This window comes from Gymnoscopelus braueri (assembly GCF_963280865.1).
Source record: "Gymnoscopelus braueri genome assembly, chromosome: 21".
NCBI lineage: Eukaryota > Metazoa > Chordata > Actinopteri > Myctophiformes > Myctophidae > Gymnoscopelus > Gymnoscopelus braueri.
In genome coordinates this window covers 10,760,235-10,776,966 of record NC_137623.1, presented here as the reverse complement: position 1 = coordinate 10,776,966, position 16,732 = coordinate 10,760,235, and the positions used below count along the sequence as shown (strand labels likewise).

Sequence of the window (16,732 nt, the reverse complement as noted above, 5' to 3'; positions counted from 1 at the left end):
TGGAACAAAATATTGTGATGGGGGTCCGCGGCCAAATACATATAATTTTGGGGGTCCTTGACATGAAAAAGTTTGAGCGCCACTGATATAGAAACATAGGTTTTTCAGAATACAGTTGAGATTTAGGAGACATGTAGAATCGGCTTCAGGTCTCAATGGGTTAAGATAGCACAGAATAGCAGAAGAATAACAATATAGCGTTTGAATTTGGGTCTATGTAATTTAATTGTAATTTAACTGTACAAAGTTAATGTAATCAAGAGCACAACTGAGTCCGTTGTAAATGAGGAAGGACAGTGTGAGAATCACACGTGGACACACTTACCGCATCGTTCCTCGTCTGACCCGTCGATACAGTCCCGTTTGCCGTCGCACACCCGGGCTGCGTCCACACAACCGAAGGCCCGGCACGCAAACTCCCCCTCCACGCACAGCACTCTGGGTAAACCCCCGTCATGTGTCGTAGCTGTGATCCAGGGGACTGTGAAGAAGAACAGAGGTTACACACTTAAATCCTCTCAAAGTGCACACACCGTCACCTATACACATTCGGGAAACATAGAATGCCCTCTTTTGACATTATTCACAAATTGGCCACTGAATGGCAAAATGGCACTGAAATTATTTACTTAAGTAAAAGTAGCAATACTGCAATATAGAAATTCTCTGTTACAAGTGAAGGTCCAGAATTCTAAATTTAGTTGAGTAAAAGTACACAAGTATTGGCATCAAAATGTACTTAAAGTACCAAAAGTAAAAGTACTACAATGTTTGAAAATAGCAGATCTACAAGCTCACAACGCGTCGCGATGCGACGCGTTGTGAGCTTGTAGATCGGCTATTTTCAAATAGCCTAGGTATAAAATAGGGCTAAAGTGGTTAATGTATGTTTCATAATATCACAATTTATATCTCAAAAGTAACTAGTGACTAAAGTTTTCAAATAATTGTAGTGGGATAAAAGTATTACATTTGCTTCTGAGATGTAGTGGAGTAGAAGTAAAAGTACAGAAAATGGAAAATACTTCAGTAAAGTAAAGATTCCTCAAAAGTGTACTTAGGTACAGTACTTGAGTAAATGTACTTAGTTACTTTATACCACTGCAATTATCCACATGTGGAATTTGCCTCATTCGGGACAGAGGGTTTATTAAAAGTCTATAAAAGGAATTCAATTTATTTTTAAATGACTGTCATATTAGTACCCATTACACAATGATGAAACCTAATAGAAAGAGACATTTTGGGATTTTTTTGGGGGGGTTTCATCAAAACATTTATGAAACCAAAATTGCCTTTGACAAGATGTTGTTGGAGCTTGCATCTGGTACAACTATCGAGTCTTGTCTCTCTCACCTGTTGTGGTGTGCAGCCCAGGTCTTCCACGGTGGGGGGTGGTGAGATGCAGGCCTGGCCGGCCTGTGGTGCCCAACTCACTGTAGGGTGATCTGGTGGTCTGATTCCCTGATAATTCAGACAAATACACTTCAATAACCTCGATAAGATGATCAGGAATGCAGATCAAAAACTCTGCTGCTCTGGTGCTCACTTTAAAGAAATGGGATGTTTCATAAAGGGACATATTCAAATCACACACACAAAGCCAAATTAAACCACTGCGCCCGGCAACAGATGTGTTCACTAGTTGGAAGCTTTTTAAAAGAACAATTTGCTTAGCCGGAAGAATGTTTAAATTTGTGATCCCATAATTAACTGAAGCAGCAGAAGGATAGTTTTCAAGCAGATGGCAAAAGCAAAACACAGAAAAACAGAAAACATTTAAGTAAAATATGGCAAAATGAAATCCATGGCAACGTTTCCTGGTAAGGGACCAGTCGAAATTTACATAAGGGGGGGCATGGAGGAAATGTATGTGCCCTGATCTAAAATGCCATGACCCTCCCTTTGACAAAAAAAATAAATCAATGACCCTCCCCAAGTGATTACAAAAAAAAGAGTAACCCTCCCCGCCTAGAAGTGTCACGATATTTTGTGTCACGATATAGCCTATCGTGGTATTAAAATGTGATGATCGGTATTGTCATGATGTCATACTGTATCGTAATATTTTTGTAATTGTTTTTTTAATAAAAAAAAAACACTTTCTTTTTTTTTGCCGGTGAAAGTTAGGAGTTTTTACTGTATGATATGAAATGTAAAGCTTATCATAATCATAGTAATTATTAATCATGTCCTCCATCATATTCAAGGTATTTTGGAGAGAAATGAAACAGACTCCAGTCAGTCACTTTCAGTTTAAAGCACTGCAGAGGGGAGGTGTTGTGTGTCAGCTGATGCTCGTTGACACTCGTTAATGTGACATGCATCTGCACTCTCAAATAGGCCTACATCTAATCTAAGATTGTATTATACTGTATCTGGTATTATAGATGTTTTTTAGCTGTTGGAAATAACTAGGCTGCACTTGGTTGGTAAAGTCCAGATGACAAAAATATGAGGTTTGTGGAATTTATAGTTATGCAGTCTTATATTATATTATATTTGTTATATTAGTGTCTTTCTGTCCTCTGAAACAATGGGTTTATAGTTAGTGAGAACTTCACTTCTCCATTAAGCTTGCACAAATGTATTTATTTGTGTACAAAGCACTTTGTAATTGTTTCTAACTTGCTTTATAACGTTATTTATAATAAGATGATGGCCAATGTTGATGATACATGAGAAAAGAACATTAATAATATATCATATCGATATCATGCCCAACATCATGTATCGTATTGTGAAATTCTTGACACCCCTAACCCTCCCCATCAAATACAACATGACATTTAAAACTGATATGTCCAATGTTTTGCTTTCCACATTGATTAGAACATTGCTGTAGTGTAGTCAGTCTTGCTAAATGCACAGTGTATCTGTAGTAGTGGTAGCAGAATGGATAGTGTTCTCATCTTACATGTGGGAAACCCATTGAATCCTGGTCAGATTGAAGAAAGTTGAATATTTGGTAACCAGTAGTTTAAAACTTTTGTCACTCTGCCCTTTTAATTATCAACTACAGTGACTAAAACTACACTGTTGCCTACATAAAACAAATTAGGCTATCAATTATGGCCTGATGCTTCTGGTTTTACTTGTGGAGCTATAGGCATCTATACACAACTGTCCATATAGATCCACATTAATCACATGCACAGAATTACTTCAAATGATTATGAATATCCAGTTATAGTAGGCCTATGTATAATGCATCTCTCCAATAACGCCTGTTGAAGTTTTGCTTAATTGTTCAACCACCATCGTTAAGACGCTGAATAGATTTGACTGGGTCGTTCACACTCGCTGTGCGTTGATGGCTTGTTAACGACCGTCATTGATTCTAAATAGACAAGGTGTTACTTGATTTGAATTCTTTGTATCCTTTGAAATGGAGAGGGGTCATTGACCACTGTTCTGCTGTACTAAAAAGGTATATAAAAAACGGACTATTTTATCAATTCAAAATTGCATGACCCTCCCTTGGATTCAAAGTAAAATTAGCTGACCCTCCCTTGGACCAAAATTAGAAAGGCATGACCCTCCCCTATTTTCCTCCATGCCCCCCCTTATGTAAATTTCGACTGGTCCCTAACAGATATTCAAAACTCACTAATGGTTTTAAACACCTGAGCCCTGTATACTTTGTCCTAAGACGAATAGCGAAAATATCCAATCTACAAGCATCGTGAACTTCTGAACTGAACTAGATCTGCTGTTTTCACTATTTTGGAAATGTTGAAAAAAATCGTCATTCAATCATTTCATTAATATTATTATTATTTACAATTTTAGAAAGATTTCACCAACATACGGATGTCAGGTTGAACATGTTTAAAGAAACATCTGCTTATTCCCCACACGCCATACTTATCCCTGAGAGGGAGCTCACCTGGGATACTTGGGGCGGTGGTCTCGTGAAGCCCAGGGTGACCTGGCCTAGGCGTGGTCGTGGCCACACCCGGACGTCCACTTTGGGATCTGGTGGTGTGCAGACCCGGGACACCTGTAGGACTGGTGTAGTTCTGAAGCCCTGGGGGGCCTCTGGTGGGAGCTGTACCTGATAGACACACACACACATCATGGGAAAATTAGCAACAGAAGCAAGCAAGGAGAAGATACACAGAATATCACCCATGCATCTGTCACTGCTCAGGGTCAAAGATGAATGCTGGGTCGCACATTTGTTTATCACTTCAACGTGGTTTCCCCATTTTAGGCATGTCATTATGAAAATTCTCAATAATTGTCAAAAGGTTTCTAAAATAGAGGCCTCACACAAGGTATACATGTACGTTATACTTGTGGTGTTCCCCCCCAATGCTTAATTTATGCTGCGTTATACGATGGTGTCATGCACCAAAAATTGCAAATCTACGAGCCTGTTTTCATCATGAGACAGGGGCGCACAACAAAGTATAAAGCGGGCTCAAATCGGTTTCGTCTTGTCGCAAATCTTTGGTCAGAAGTAGGTTTTCTCTCTGATGGCTCAACTTCGAAACAATTTGTCCAATTTAATTCAAAGTAAGAATAATATGTTCTTTCTGATTCTGTGCTACTGTAAAATACTGACCATTGAAGAATTGCTGACTTGAATCATAATATATTCTAAATGTTTTTGTAATGATTGAAAGGAAAAACAAACAGCCCATTTGTAAGGGACACTATATAACCCAGGCTGACTCCAAAAAATAATTAAAATAAAAGCATTGATTGAAGATCTTCCAGTGCTCACCACAGTTGATCTCATCGGAGTGGTCCTTGCAGTCTGACCGTCCATCACAGAGCACAGACACAGGGACACAGTCGTCACTGTGGTGACACGCAAACTGGCCGGGCTGGCAGCGATGCACTGTCACCTTTCCACCACCAGAGGGAGATGTGGTCACACTGCTGGGGGTCACAAGCTCATCTGCAAATTTTGAGAGGAAAATTGCTGATGTTTGAAAAATAATACAATAATACAATATAACTAAAATAAGGCAGTTTAAAAATCTTACAATCTTCAATTAAGTGAGGGAAATAACTTGCCAAGAAAACCTCAAGTCATTATTCCCTTATTATTCATTATAACTAATTATTAAATTAAAATATTCAATAAGTACATACGTTTTAAAAAGAAAATGCTTGGAAAACCAGCGAATTACACTTCTTAACCACTTAAACCCTAAAGACTGCACTTAGTTGACCGGGGTCCTCCAGGGCTCTATACTAGGTTCGCTAGTATTTCCCTCTACACCAAATCACTACACCAAAACTATCCAATCTACAAGTATAGTTATAGTTCATCTATTTTCACCTAATGTTTGTCTCAGAATAGGGATGCTATGGTTCAAGTGGTTAAAAGGTAAAAAGCCGTTTGGATGGAGTTCTGTTACCTCCGTTGCAGCCCAGGATCTCAGTCCGGAGGTAGAAGTTGTGTCTGAACTCCACGGGGATGATGCGGAGGTACCGCGCTCTGACCAGACGACCCAACCAGCGAGTCACCGGGGTCCTGCCCACCATGCGCACCTCAAACACCTACACACACACACACAACCATGGTGTACACGGAGTTCACAGTTTTAGGTGTAGTTTAGTAAATAAGACAACGGAGACGTAACAGACATTCAATGAGGGCTCAGAGAAAAGGCAAATTGTGACCATTATTTCATTTGTTTAACAGCTTCTGATGTGCTGAACGGAAACATTTCTTTTGAGTTTGCTGATCTGCAATATCATCTTTCTAAGACATAAATAAATAATAAATCAATGAATCAGTATATTTATTCAAGGATTCAGATTTCCTGTTTGCATGACATTTTAAGCATAGACCAAAATGAAAAATTCAAACCAAGCATGAAGCCGAAAATAGAAGATCTCCAAGCTCGGCTTGTAGATCTGCTATTTTTGCAGAGTGTTCACCTACTTTCACTGAATGTACGCCTATTATGGCATGCCCAGTCCCCAATAGGGACGCTAGGGTTCATGCAGTGCTGTAGTCTAGGTTTTTTCAGACGGTATACCATAATTATTCCCTTCACAGAATGAATTATTGTGGTTACAGAGGGTGTACTATTTTTTTTTAAATGTTGGTTCGAGTATACTGCGTATATAGCGTATACTGGTAGAACACACCACTGGGTCCATTTGGTTTTAAGTTATCCAGCCGAGGACAGACTGTCCTGTATTACCTTGGCAAGGCCTCCAGGCTTCCTGCTCTCGGTGTAGTCTGAGAAGTGTTTGGGGTGCAGGGCGAAGGCCAGCCGGTATTTGGTCAGGTAGCCCCACATCCGCTCGCTGCCCTGCGTCACCACGCCCGATATCCAGGTGGGCTCCAAGAAATCCACCTGGAAGTAAGGCTGGGGGTCTGTGGGCAGTGGGCTCCATCCAGGCTCCATGATCAGACTGGTAGACAACAGAAAAAGCAAAAATAAATTTTTCGTTATGATTTATTTAATATTATATAAGTGGAGTCCCATGACTCCAAAGGGGAGTCACTCCCCAGCCAAATGAGGAGTCACTTAATTTAACTATTATTGAATTACTTCACTTGAAATTATTGAAATACACAAAAACTATAATTTAATTCATGCCAAAACATCTTTTCATATCAGGGCCTTTTGGACAGAATAATTTGTAATGGGAATCCATGGCCTAATGAATAGCCATTAAACACAGTTTCAGGACATACTGTACACATTCAAATACACACAAAACAACAAAACAAAATGTTGATCTAAATAGAGAACGGCACTCTTTTGTATCACTGTATTATAGATCCACTATTCACAAAATATTGTGAATTGTGCATCAATGTTATAATGTGATGGATAAATGAACATTTGTATAACGTCTCTATAACGTCTCCAAAACAGATACTTTTCAGGATTCAAATACAGCAAAAATAGCAGATCGACAAGCTCAAATTTCGAGCTTGTAAATCTGCTATTTATGATACTTTTGTGTGACACTGTAGTATGATATGGTGGATTTCTGCCACCATAATGATCAAGTAGGCAAAAAAACACAAAAAGTTAAAATACGGAGATAGGAGGTTTCTGCCGACAACAACGATGAGATCCTTTTGGAAATTTCCATGGTCTTGGCTGTTCCTGTGAACTCACACGTTGGGCACGATGTTGAGTCTCCCTGCATCGGCAGGGCTGTTTGCTCGGTACGTGGAAGAGGACAGCTGACCATAACGGATATTCCCGTCCTCCATTCCCAGGGGAGAGGAGCAGATGCCTGCAGAATACAATTAAGATTCTATAACAGCCATTTAATACCATCCCACACTGCTCATTTAACATTTAAAAGGTGTGATTTATATTTCAAAAATATATATATCCCTAACAAAGAGTAACATCATTTGTTTTGATGTTATTCTTTGTTAGGGATATATATATATTCTTTTAATAACTGGCCAATATCTGTCTATATATTATATTGCTCAGTGTAGTGCTTACCTCGATATCCTGGACTGCCAATCTGAAAACAAATATGAAGAATATAAAACCAGGAAACATAAATTGAGTATTTATTGCAGTATGTAACTACAAAAGATTCAGGACCAAAAATTCTAAAGACTGACATACTGTATACTATTATTATTGATATAGTTTACAGAGGTTCTGACTCACCGTGGGTGTCACTGCAGCGTGAGTGACAGCAGCCATAGATGGTGTTTTGAGATGGGCTGGGGTGGGGCTGTGGGGTCTGTAAGTGGACACATAGACAAAAAGAGTTAAAGTTGAGAGAAGTAGAGTTGTAAAATGCACTCGCGATATTATCTCTCTCACACACGCACACACACACACACACACGCGTTTTGAGATGGGCTGGGGTGGGGCTGTGGGGTCTGTAAGTGGACACATAGACAAAAAGAGTTAAAGTTGAGAGAAGTAGAGTTGTAAAATGCACTCGCGATATTATCTCTCTCACACACGCACACACACACGCGCACACACACACACACACACACACACACACACACACACACACACACACACACACACACACACACACACACACACACACACACACACACACACACACACACACACACACACACACACACACACACACACACACACACACACACACACACACACACACACACACACACACACACACACACACACACCTGGTGGTGTTGTCGTGGGGATGGCAGCCGGTCTCGTCCTCTCCGCTGGGACAGTGATGGATCCCGTCACAGCGTAGTCTCGCGTCGATGCAGCCCCCCGGTGGAGGGCAGGAGAACTGACCGGCAGGGCAGCCACGGGGGCCAGTGGCCGTAGGGGACGGGTGAGTACCTGGAGAGGAGCAATGGCACAAAGTCACAATGTTTGCTGAATAGTGGATTTGAGCGGCATTTGTTTTGTTGTTTTGTGTGTATTTGAATGTGAACCGTATTCCCTGAAGTGAATTGATATATTCAGTATGAAGCGCATTCAGCAGAGGCATTTTGTCTCTCGTTCTCTCTTTTTTCCCCCATGTAAAGTGACTTTGAGTGCTTAGAAAAACGCAATACAAATATGAAATATTATTGTAATTATTACAAGACCGGTGGGCACCAGTCTACACAGGAACGATGCAAGTCGAGAACAATGCTAGTTGGGAATGCATGCGACATTATGCTATACCTGTTGCCGCTGTACCCGTCTGTGTGTGTGTGTGTGCAGTTTGATTGCTCACCACAGTGCCTCTCATCAGAACCATCTCCACAGTCATTGACTCCATCGCAGACCACGCCCTGAGGTCCCGCTGGGACACAGCGACCATTCTCACAGCGGAACTCCCTCTCTCTGCAGCCGCCAGCCGGGGACACCGGAGACGGAGGAGACGGGGTGGTCAACCAGCGCTGACCTGGAGGAGAAAAGAAAAGAGGAGAAGGGGGGTTAAGTAAAGCAGATAAACAAGACAAGATGGTAGGGAAATAAAAAATATTATGAAGCAGTGATTTCTAGTTTTGCAACAGCTAAAAGAAATCATTTGTCTAAAATAAGACATATTGTCCTAACCGTCTCCACAGCCCATGACCTCCAGCCGGAGGTAGATGCCGTTCTTGAAGTCATGTGGGAGCAGGCGGACAAGGCGAGCTTCCACCATCCTGTCCAGCCTGGTCTCTGTCACACCGCGGTCGTCATGGTTACCACGGAACACCTGGAACGACAAGCCATACAGATGTGATGGATGTCACAGTATTATGTAGACAAACGGCGTCTTACACATGCATGTACCTTATGCATGTACGTTATGCATATCATGGGGCTTTATGACATGAAACCTATAGCGTCAATATTCTGGGGGCGAACGTTTGGTGAAAATAGTCGCTCTACAAGCTCACAACACGTAGCAACGTGATGCGTGGTGAGCTTGTAGATCAGCTATTTTCTGCAATTTGGTGTAGAGCTGGAAAAAGGAGGGGACCAAGTATAGACCTCTGGGGAACCCTCTACAACAAAGTTAACAGGGTTTAACCCATTAAGACCTGAGGCCGATTCTAAAAATGTTTTCAAAATCCTAAAATTTTGAAAAAACAAAACAAACAAAAAACAAGATTTTTCAAAAAAATAGCAGATCTACAAGCCCATGAGCTTGTATATCTGCTATTTTTTAATAGCCAAAGAAATCTTAAGTGACAGGTCTTAAAGGTTTAAGTGGTTAAAGTTAAATAGTCATTACAGTACAATGTCTAAGCTCTAATACTGTACCTTGGCTCTGGGCCGTGCGTCGGTGAGGAGTTCCTGGTACGTGTACCACTGACGCCCATTCACACTAAACTGCAGGTAGAAACTGGACACAAAGGTGTCAAACGCTCCACCGCCCTGGGTCAGCACACCTGGGTGGACAGAGGGATTTGGGAGAGTCAGAAAAACAGTGAGAGGGCATTTAGATGGCAAACTGAAACCGGATTATCTTGGGTTAACACTTTCCACAGAATCCACACGCTAATGACTGAATAAATACTGATGGACAATTGTAGACGAGAACCAGGATGTGGAGTCGCACCTAGTACTACTTTCAACTTCTTTGCCATCACTTGAACCCTAGCCTATTTATTCTGGGGGAACTTTTGAAAATGGAACATTCGAATATAATCGATCGACAAGATTGCGTTGCAACCCGTTGTGAGCTTGTAGATGGGTTATTTTTGGTCGAAATAGAATTGGTGTGTGTTGGGAAGGGGCGGGGGGAGCGGGACCATTAAAGAGCCGACCCCAGTCAAGTATAGAAGTTATAAGTAGCATCTGTGTCATTTTAGATTTTAGCTATAGCCATTATTTTATACTTTGGCTATTAAAAAATAGCAGATCTACAAGCTCATAGCGCAGCACCGAGTGCTGCGCTATGAGCTTGTAGATCTGCTATTTTTGAAAAATCATGAACATTTGTGCAAATCTTTGAATATATATTTATTAAAGCGAACATTTGTAACTCAAATCTTTGCTTCTGGGGGATCCCTGGAACAAAATATTTGAAGATGGGTCCGCGACCAAATATTTATCATTTTGGGGGTCCTTGACATGAAAAAGTTTGAGAACCACTGATATTATAGCAACATACGTTTTTTAGAAAACTCTTAGGATTCAATCCGGTCCCGGATTGACTGGGTTAAAGGGCCAGTGCCATAATCTTACAGCATCCCACTACGATCCTACGGTTTAAAATGGTTTGACCCAAACATGCATGCTAGGTGTGTGTCTGTTTACCAGTGATGTTGTAGGGTTTCAGCAGGTCTGCCTGGAGGTAGGGGCTCTGTGTGCTGCCGCCATTCCCATCAGGACTTCTCTGTGGCAGGTCTTTATACTCCTCAGGCTCTGGACTCCAGCCCTGCAGACAGAGGGATTTCAGTTAAACCACAGAACTCTGGCTAGTAACTTCTATCATTTCTCACCCAAAATGCAACATAATACAGATACATGGACTTTTGTTGAATTTACATTTGAAATGGTATAATTTATTTTTTGTTATATTTTGTTCTAATTTAGCTTATTTGCATCACTGGCTGTACTGTACATAAAAATAAACCTTATATGCTTTGGCTATGCAAAAATAGCAGCTTGTAGATTGTAGATCTGCTATTTTTGAAAAATCGTGAACATTTGTGCAAACCTTTGAATATATTTCTTTTTAAAGCGAACATTTGTAACTCAAATCTTTGCTTCTGGGGGGTCCCTGGAACAACATATTTTGAGATGGGGGTCCACGGCCAAATACATATAATTTTGGGGGTCCTTGACATGAAAAGGTTTGAGAACCACTGGTCTAATTGTCTATTTATCACTTTCTAATTAACTTTCAAGATCACAAAAAAAAAAGAATGCTCAGTAATGAAATGTTAAGCTGTTAGCCGTGCTTTAACGTGTGGTATCATTGGGCGTTTGCCAAAACATGCCTGCAGGTCCCGGTGGGGGTTGCGGCCGTAGAGCCGAGCAGACTCAGGGGGGTGACCAGGCTGGTGGGACGAGGCTCTGAAACTGGAGGCTGGGAGGGACTGGACCCCCAGAGGAGACCAGCACTCATCTGGAGATAGAGGAGAGGAGTATGTTTGTGCACAAACGCATAGACATGCGCACACACACAGAGAAAACACAAGTGGTTAGATACTGTAGAACCAGTGGTGTAAAGTAACTAAGTACATTTACTAAAGTACTGTACTTTAAGTACAATTTTGAGGTACTTTTGCTTTACTGGAGTAAAGATTTCCAATTTTCTATACTTCTACTTCTACTCCACTACACTACAATTATTTGAAAACTTACTAGTTACTTTGTAGATATAAATTATTACATTATAAAACATACATTAACCACTTTAGCCCTATTTCATACCTATAGGCTATTTGAAAATAGCAGATCTACAAGCTCACAACGCGTCGCGATGCGACGCGTTGTGAGCTTGTAGATCTGCTATTTTCAAACATTTTAGTACTTTTACTTTTGGTACATTTTTACTACTTTTACTTTAAGTACATTTTGATACCAATACTTTTGTACTTTTACTCAAGTACATTTTCAATTCCGGACTTTTACTTACACAGAGTACTTCTACATTGCAGTATCGATACTTTTACCAAAGTAAAACATTTGACTACTTTTTCCACCACTGATGGTCAATTTTTTTCAAAGAGAAAGGATACTAACCAGCAGGAGGAAGTGGATAGGTGGGCACTGTGGGTGTATTGCCCTCTGGTGTTTTGGTGGGCACTGGAGCAGGGCTCGTCACTGGGAAGGTGGCATTGTCTGCTGCAGTATAAAAAAAGAAAAGAAAATGTCAAATAAAACAATGATATAGTTGACACACATATATTCACACACCCGCACATTCACTGACACATGACTCGGCCCAAAATGATCCATTGCACAATGGACAGCGGCCAGACAAGATGCCGTAAAGAACCATCGAGTGGATTTAGGCAAGTTAATGGAGTTGATTTTGTCCGACACAAAGCAAAAACGCTGATTAACTCATGTAAACAGTCCAACCATGGCTGTGTCTTTACCTTGGCAGTGGCAACACATGTCTCCCTCCGCAGGCACTAGACTCTGGCCCTGTGGGAACAAAAGGAAACACATCGGAGTTGCTATGGGATGAGACTATGAGCAGTGAAATCAAACAACAAGGTTTGAAAAGAGCGCCAGCAGCGCAATATTCACACAAGATAACACAACCAAAGGAAAATGTGACAAAAAACAGTGTGATCATATGCAGGAAATACTGTAGCTGCAAATATGTAAAGACCACACGCAATTTTACACTTGAATTAAAACATGCACACAGGTTCGGTTTGCTAAAAAAAACAGAAGGGGTGCTATTTTTACTAATATTTTGTAATAAAACAATGTGACGCACGCACACACACACCTGTGCATACACGCACACACACACACGCACGCACGCACACACACCAATAGATATGTCTGTACTTACCAGGGGGCATCCAGTGGTGGCGTATGGGCAGTAGCGGGAGCAGTGCACGGTGAGGTTTGGCAGACAGACACACAGCCGGCACTGGCCCGTCTTCCACCTCTGTCCTACGGCATGGGACCCGCCCTGATGCTCACACTGCTCACATGGGGCCGTCTGGCAGCTGCACACGCATGGAGACAAGACAACACAGCTATAGTACATCATGCACAACTCTTTATCTATGCACACAAATGCAGGAGTGGAAAACATGCATAAACCCAAGTGGAGCATGAATAATCTCAATTACGAAAGGACTGAGTTAAAGCTGCAATCCATAACTTTATTTAGTGAATAAAAAGTTAGTTTAATCAATCTGTATGTTATTAAATAACCACTGCGGTGATTGGAGGTGGTCTCCCTGCTCTTTTGAGAAATGTTAATTTAATTAAAGTTATTAATTTAATTAAGTTCAAAGTGTAATATCTCCCCTGCCCAAAAGGAATTCCCGTCTCAGCCTAGCAGTGGACATTTCGGTGCTCGAGAGGGAGATCCGTGTTCGAATCCTGGGTAGGACATGAACAGCGGTGGAAAAAGTACTCAAATGTTTTACTTAAGTAAAAGTATCAATACTGCAATGTAGAAGTACTCTGTTACAAGTAAAAGTCTGGAATTCAAAATTTACTTGAGTAAAAGTACAAAAGTATTGGTATCAAAATGTACTTAAAGTACCAAAAGTAAAAGTACTAATTGTTTGAAAATAGCAGATGTGAGCGTTGTGAGCTTGTAGATCGGCTATTTTCAAATAGCCTAGGTATAAATTAGGGCTTCAGTGGTTAATGCATGTTACTAATATAATAATTTATATCTGCAAAGTAACTAGTAACTAAAGTTTTCAAATAATTGTAGTGGAGTAAAAGTACACTATTTGCCTCTGATATGTAGTGGAGTAGATGTAAAAGTACTGCAAACTGGAAATACTCTCGTAAAGTAAAAAATAACAAAAAAAATTACGTAAGTACAATACTTGAGTAAATGTACTTAATTACTTTCCACCACTGGACATGAATCTGAAATGGATCTAAATGGATTAATTGCAGCTTTAACAGGCAGATAGATGCTTGATCTGATGAAGAGGATGGGTACTGACCGGCGGGCTTTGCGGTAGATCCCTCTGCATGTGCTTCCGTCTCCATGGTTAACAGGGTTGTTGGGGCTGCGGAAGGACCACTGCACACTCTGAACCCCGCAGGGTCCCAAACACTCGCCCCACTCCGACCACGATGACCAGCCACAGTGCACTAGCAGTGAGACACAGTTACAGTTAGATAGCTGCTAGAATTCAAAGAGCCATGTATACAATAACATCTCTTTGACTTTGACAACGTCAAGGACCTAGTTGGCACACATTATGCAATGCAGTGTAATGCAGGGTTATTCTAGTTAACTAAAACCAACATGACTAAAACTGGACTTGAAAAAACATTTTAGTTAAATGAAAAAAAAAATTTAATGAGACTTTACAAAGAAACAATAACTAACAGAAACATATTTTGTGTGTTTACAAAACGAACTAACTATAATCATAGAGAAACTGTCCTTAGTTTTAGTCCGCATCTTCCAAAATAACGATCGATGCGATGTTTTGTGAGCTTGAAGATCTGCTTTCTGACCTTGCTGAAATTCACCCCTGACTAATCCACATTACCAAAAAAACAACAACAAAAAACACTAAAACTAATGAAAACTCAACTAAAACAAAGCCTTTAAAAAAAATTATGGAACTAGCAAACCCGCTTTAAAAAGTAATCAAAACTAAACTGAAATTGAAAACAAAAAATCTCTGGGCGAAAAATTTAAAATACATGCTAATGAAAATGGCAAAACTATAATAACCTTGGTGTAATGTATAATGCACAGGCACACATTTACACATTTTGTACTGTGTGTGTGTGTGTGTGTGTGTGTGTGTGTGCGTGCGTGCGTGCGTGCGTGCGTGCGTGCGTGCGTGTGTTGACCAGACTGACCTGAACACTCGGGGTTGGGCCGACAGCGTTGAGGCCGTCCTCTCTCACACACGCAGATCTGACAGTCCACCTTCACCTGCTGGCCCGGCCAGTAGCGCACCCCGGCCACCTCACACACACAATCCTCTGGCAACACACACTGCTGGGTGTGGCTCATCACACGGCCCTCTGGACACCAGCACCCTGGAGGTCAAGTTAGACGAGTGGAAGGAAAATATTAAAGATCCATCATACTGTAGCTCGATATACAAACATCTGTGGCACACATCTAACCAGTGCTAGCTAATACAGTAAAGTGTTAAAATACTGCTATTTTCAAACATTTCAGTACTTTAGATTTTGGTACTTTAAGTACATTTTGATACCAATACTTTTGTACTTTTACTCAAGTACATCTTTTAATTCCGGACTTTTACTTGTAACAGAGTACTTGTAACAGAGTACTTCTACATTGCAGTATTGATACTTTTACTTGAGCAAAACATTTGAGTACTTTTTCCACCACTGCAACTTACAGCAATAAAAAAGAAAACTGTCTACAGGCTTGCCTATAGGAGAGGTTTACTTTCCACTCTGACTGACCTGAGAAGCAGGGTGCTTTGGGGTCACAGGTTGTGCCACTGCTGACATGAGCACAGGACACTGGACACGGGGCACAGCTGTGTCTCGTCAGGCCACTTGGACAGCTGGTGTTGGCACAACCATCGTCGGGGCATGGCTCTGGAAGAGGATGAGAAAAAGAAAGAAATGGAATGAGGGAGAGGAAAGAGAGAGAGAGAGAGAGAGAGGATTCATTTTCCATTTTGCGATCCTGTTCAAAGTGTTCATAATTCTTCTTTTGCTGCTTTTACTGTAAGCCCCGTTTTTCATGGGATGTTGACATTCATTTCATTTCAAAGCCTTGTTTTATGGGGAACCATGGTCATGCAGGTCCTTACTGATCTCCATGGCCAGGCCTGAGTCTCCAGGGAGCTGAGAGCAGTCTCTGCCCCCGTAGCGAGGTGGGATACAGCCTCTGTGTCGGACCTCCACGCCGCCACAGCCGCTGGAGCAGTTAGACCACCCGACCCATGGCAACCACTGGCCGTCCACTGGGGAGACACAGACACACAGTGCAGTTACAGTACAGAAACACTATCCGTAATACTGATATGTTTGCTCTTGTAATTGCTTTAACCACTTTACACCTGCGTTCCTTATTTTGGGCATTTAAGGCAAAAATGTCCAATTTTCAAAACCTTTCACAAGTTAAAACACTTTTTCCTTTTCTAAGATTTTCAAAACATTTCTAAAACGTTACAATATTTTCTAAAATAGCAAAAGAATGGCTGCTTTTTTCCACTATTATTTGCCGTACAACAAAGTATATAGAACTTAAGTGGTTAATCATTGTACCGTACTTAAGCAAACATTCTGGCCATGCCCAAACTATGAAGTTCTATTGTACTCTTTTACATTCTATTGTATAAGTACTGAGGGCTGACCTGGGCAGGTGGTGTTGAAACACTGTTGTCTCTGGACGTCCTGGCCCAGACACCCACGCAGGGGGTCCCCTGCAGGGCACGACCTCTGTCTGCTCATCGATCCCGTCCCGCAGGAGACGCTGCAGGGGCTCCACAGACCCCAAGAGCCCCAGCTTCTACAGCCTTGCTCATCAGAGGGGCCCCCTAGGGGTGCTAGCTGGGAGTCCTGACAGTCTGCCACACCATTGCACACCTAGGGAGGAAGAGGAAGAGGAAGGAGACGTGATGAGACAGGAAGAGACGTGATGAGAAGAGAAGAGAAGAGAAGAGAAGAGAAGAGAAGAGAAGAGAAGA

The 16,732-nt window shown here is 41.4% G+C and overlaps 1 protein-coding gene across 1 annotated transcript in view; it reads right to left on the bottom strand.

Annotated features, from left to right (window-relative positions):
- The window catches only part of sspo (SCO-spondin), a gene marked incomplete at both ends in the record, with an annotated part of 126,697 nt that overhangs the window by 80,736 nt on the left and 29,229 nt on the right, over positions 1 to 16,732 (bottom strand). The window contains 23 exons of the mRNA XM_080417392.1: positions 326 to 481; positions 1,357 to 1,464; positions 3,890 to 4,057; positions 4,733 to 4,909; positions 5,376 to 5,517; positions 6,171 to 6,384; positions 7,104 to 7,224; positions 7,446 to 7,467; positions 7,632 to 7,695; positions 8,123 to 8,291; positions 8,674 to 8,844; positions 9,000 to 9,141; positions 9,693 to 9,820; positions 10,692 to 10,812; positions 11,378 to 11,505; positions 12,126 to 12,227; positions 12,485 to 12,533; positions 12,913 to 13,072; positions 14,039 to 14,189; positions 14,916 to 15,098; positions 15,498 to 15,635; positions 15,854 to 16,006; positions 16,400 to 16,631. Coding sequence (XP_080273518.1) covers positions 326 to 481; positions 1,357 to 1,464; positions 3,890 to 4,057; positions 4,733 to 4,909; positions 5,376 to 5,517; positions 6,171 to 6,384; positions 7,104 to 7,224; positions 7,446 to 7,467; positions 7,632 to 7,695; positions 8,123 to 8,291; positions 8,674 to 8,844; positions 9,000 to 9,141; positions 9,693 to 9,820; positions 10,692 to 10,812; positions 11,378 to 11,505; positions 12,126 to 12,227; positions 12,485 to 12,533; positions 12,913 to 13,072; positions 14,039 to 14,189; positions 14,916 to 15,098; positions 15,498 to 15,635; positions 15,854 to 16,006; positions 16,400 to 16,631 — 3,199 coding nt within the window. The remainder of the gene's footprint in view (positions 1 to 325; positions 482 to 1,356; positions 1,465 to 3,889; positions 4,058 to 4,732; positions 4,910 to 5,375; positions 5,518 to 6,170; positions 6,385 to 7,103; positions 7,225 to 7,445; positions 7,468 to 7,631; positions 7,696 to 8,122; positions 8,292 to 8,673; positions 8,845 to 8,999; positions 9,142 to 9,692; positions 9,821 to 10,691; positions 10,813 to 11,377; positions 11,506 to 12,125; positions 12,228 to 12,484; positions 12,534 to 12,912; positions 13,073 to 14,038; positions 14,190 to 14,915; positions 15,099 to 15,497; positions 15,636 to 15,853; positions 16,007 to 16,399; positions 16,632 to 16,732) is intronic.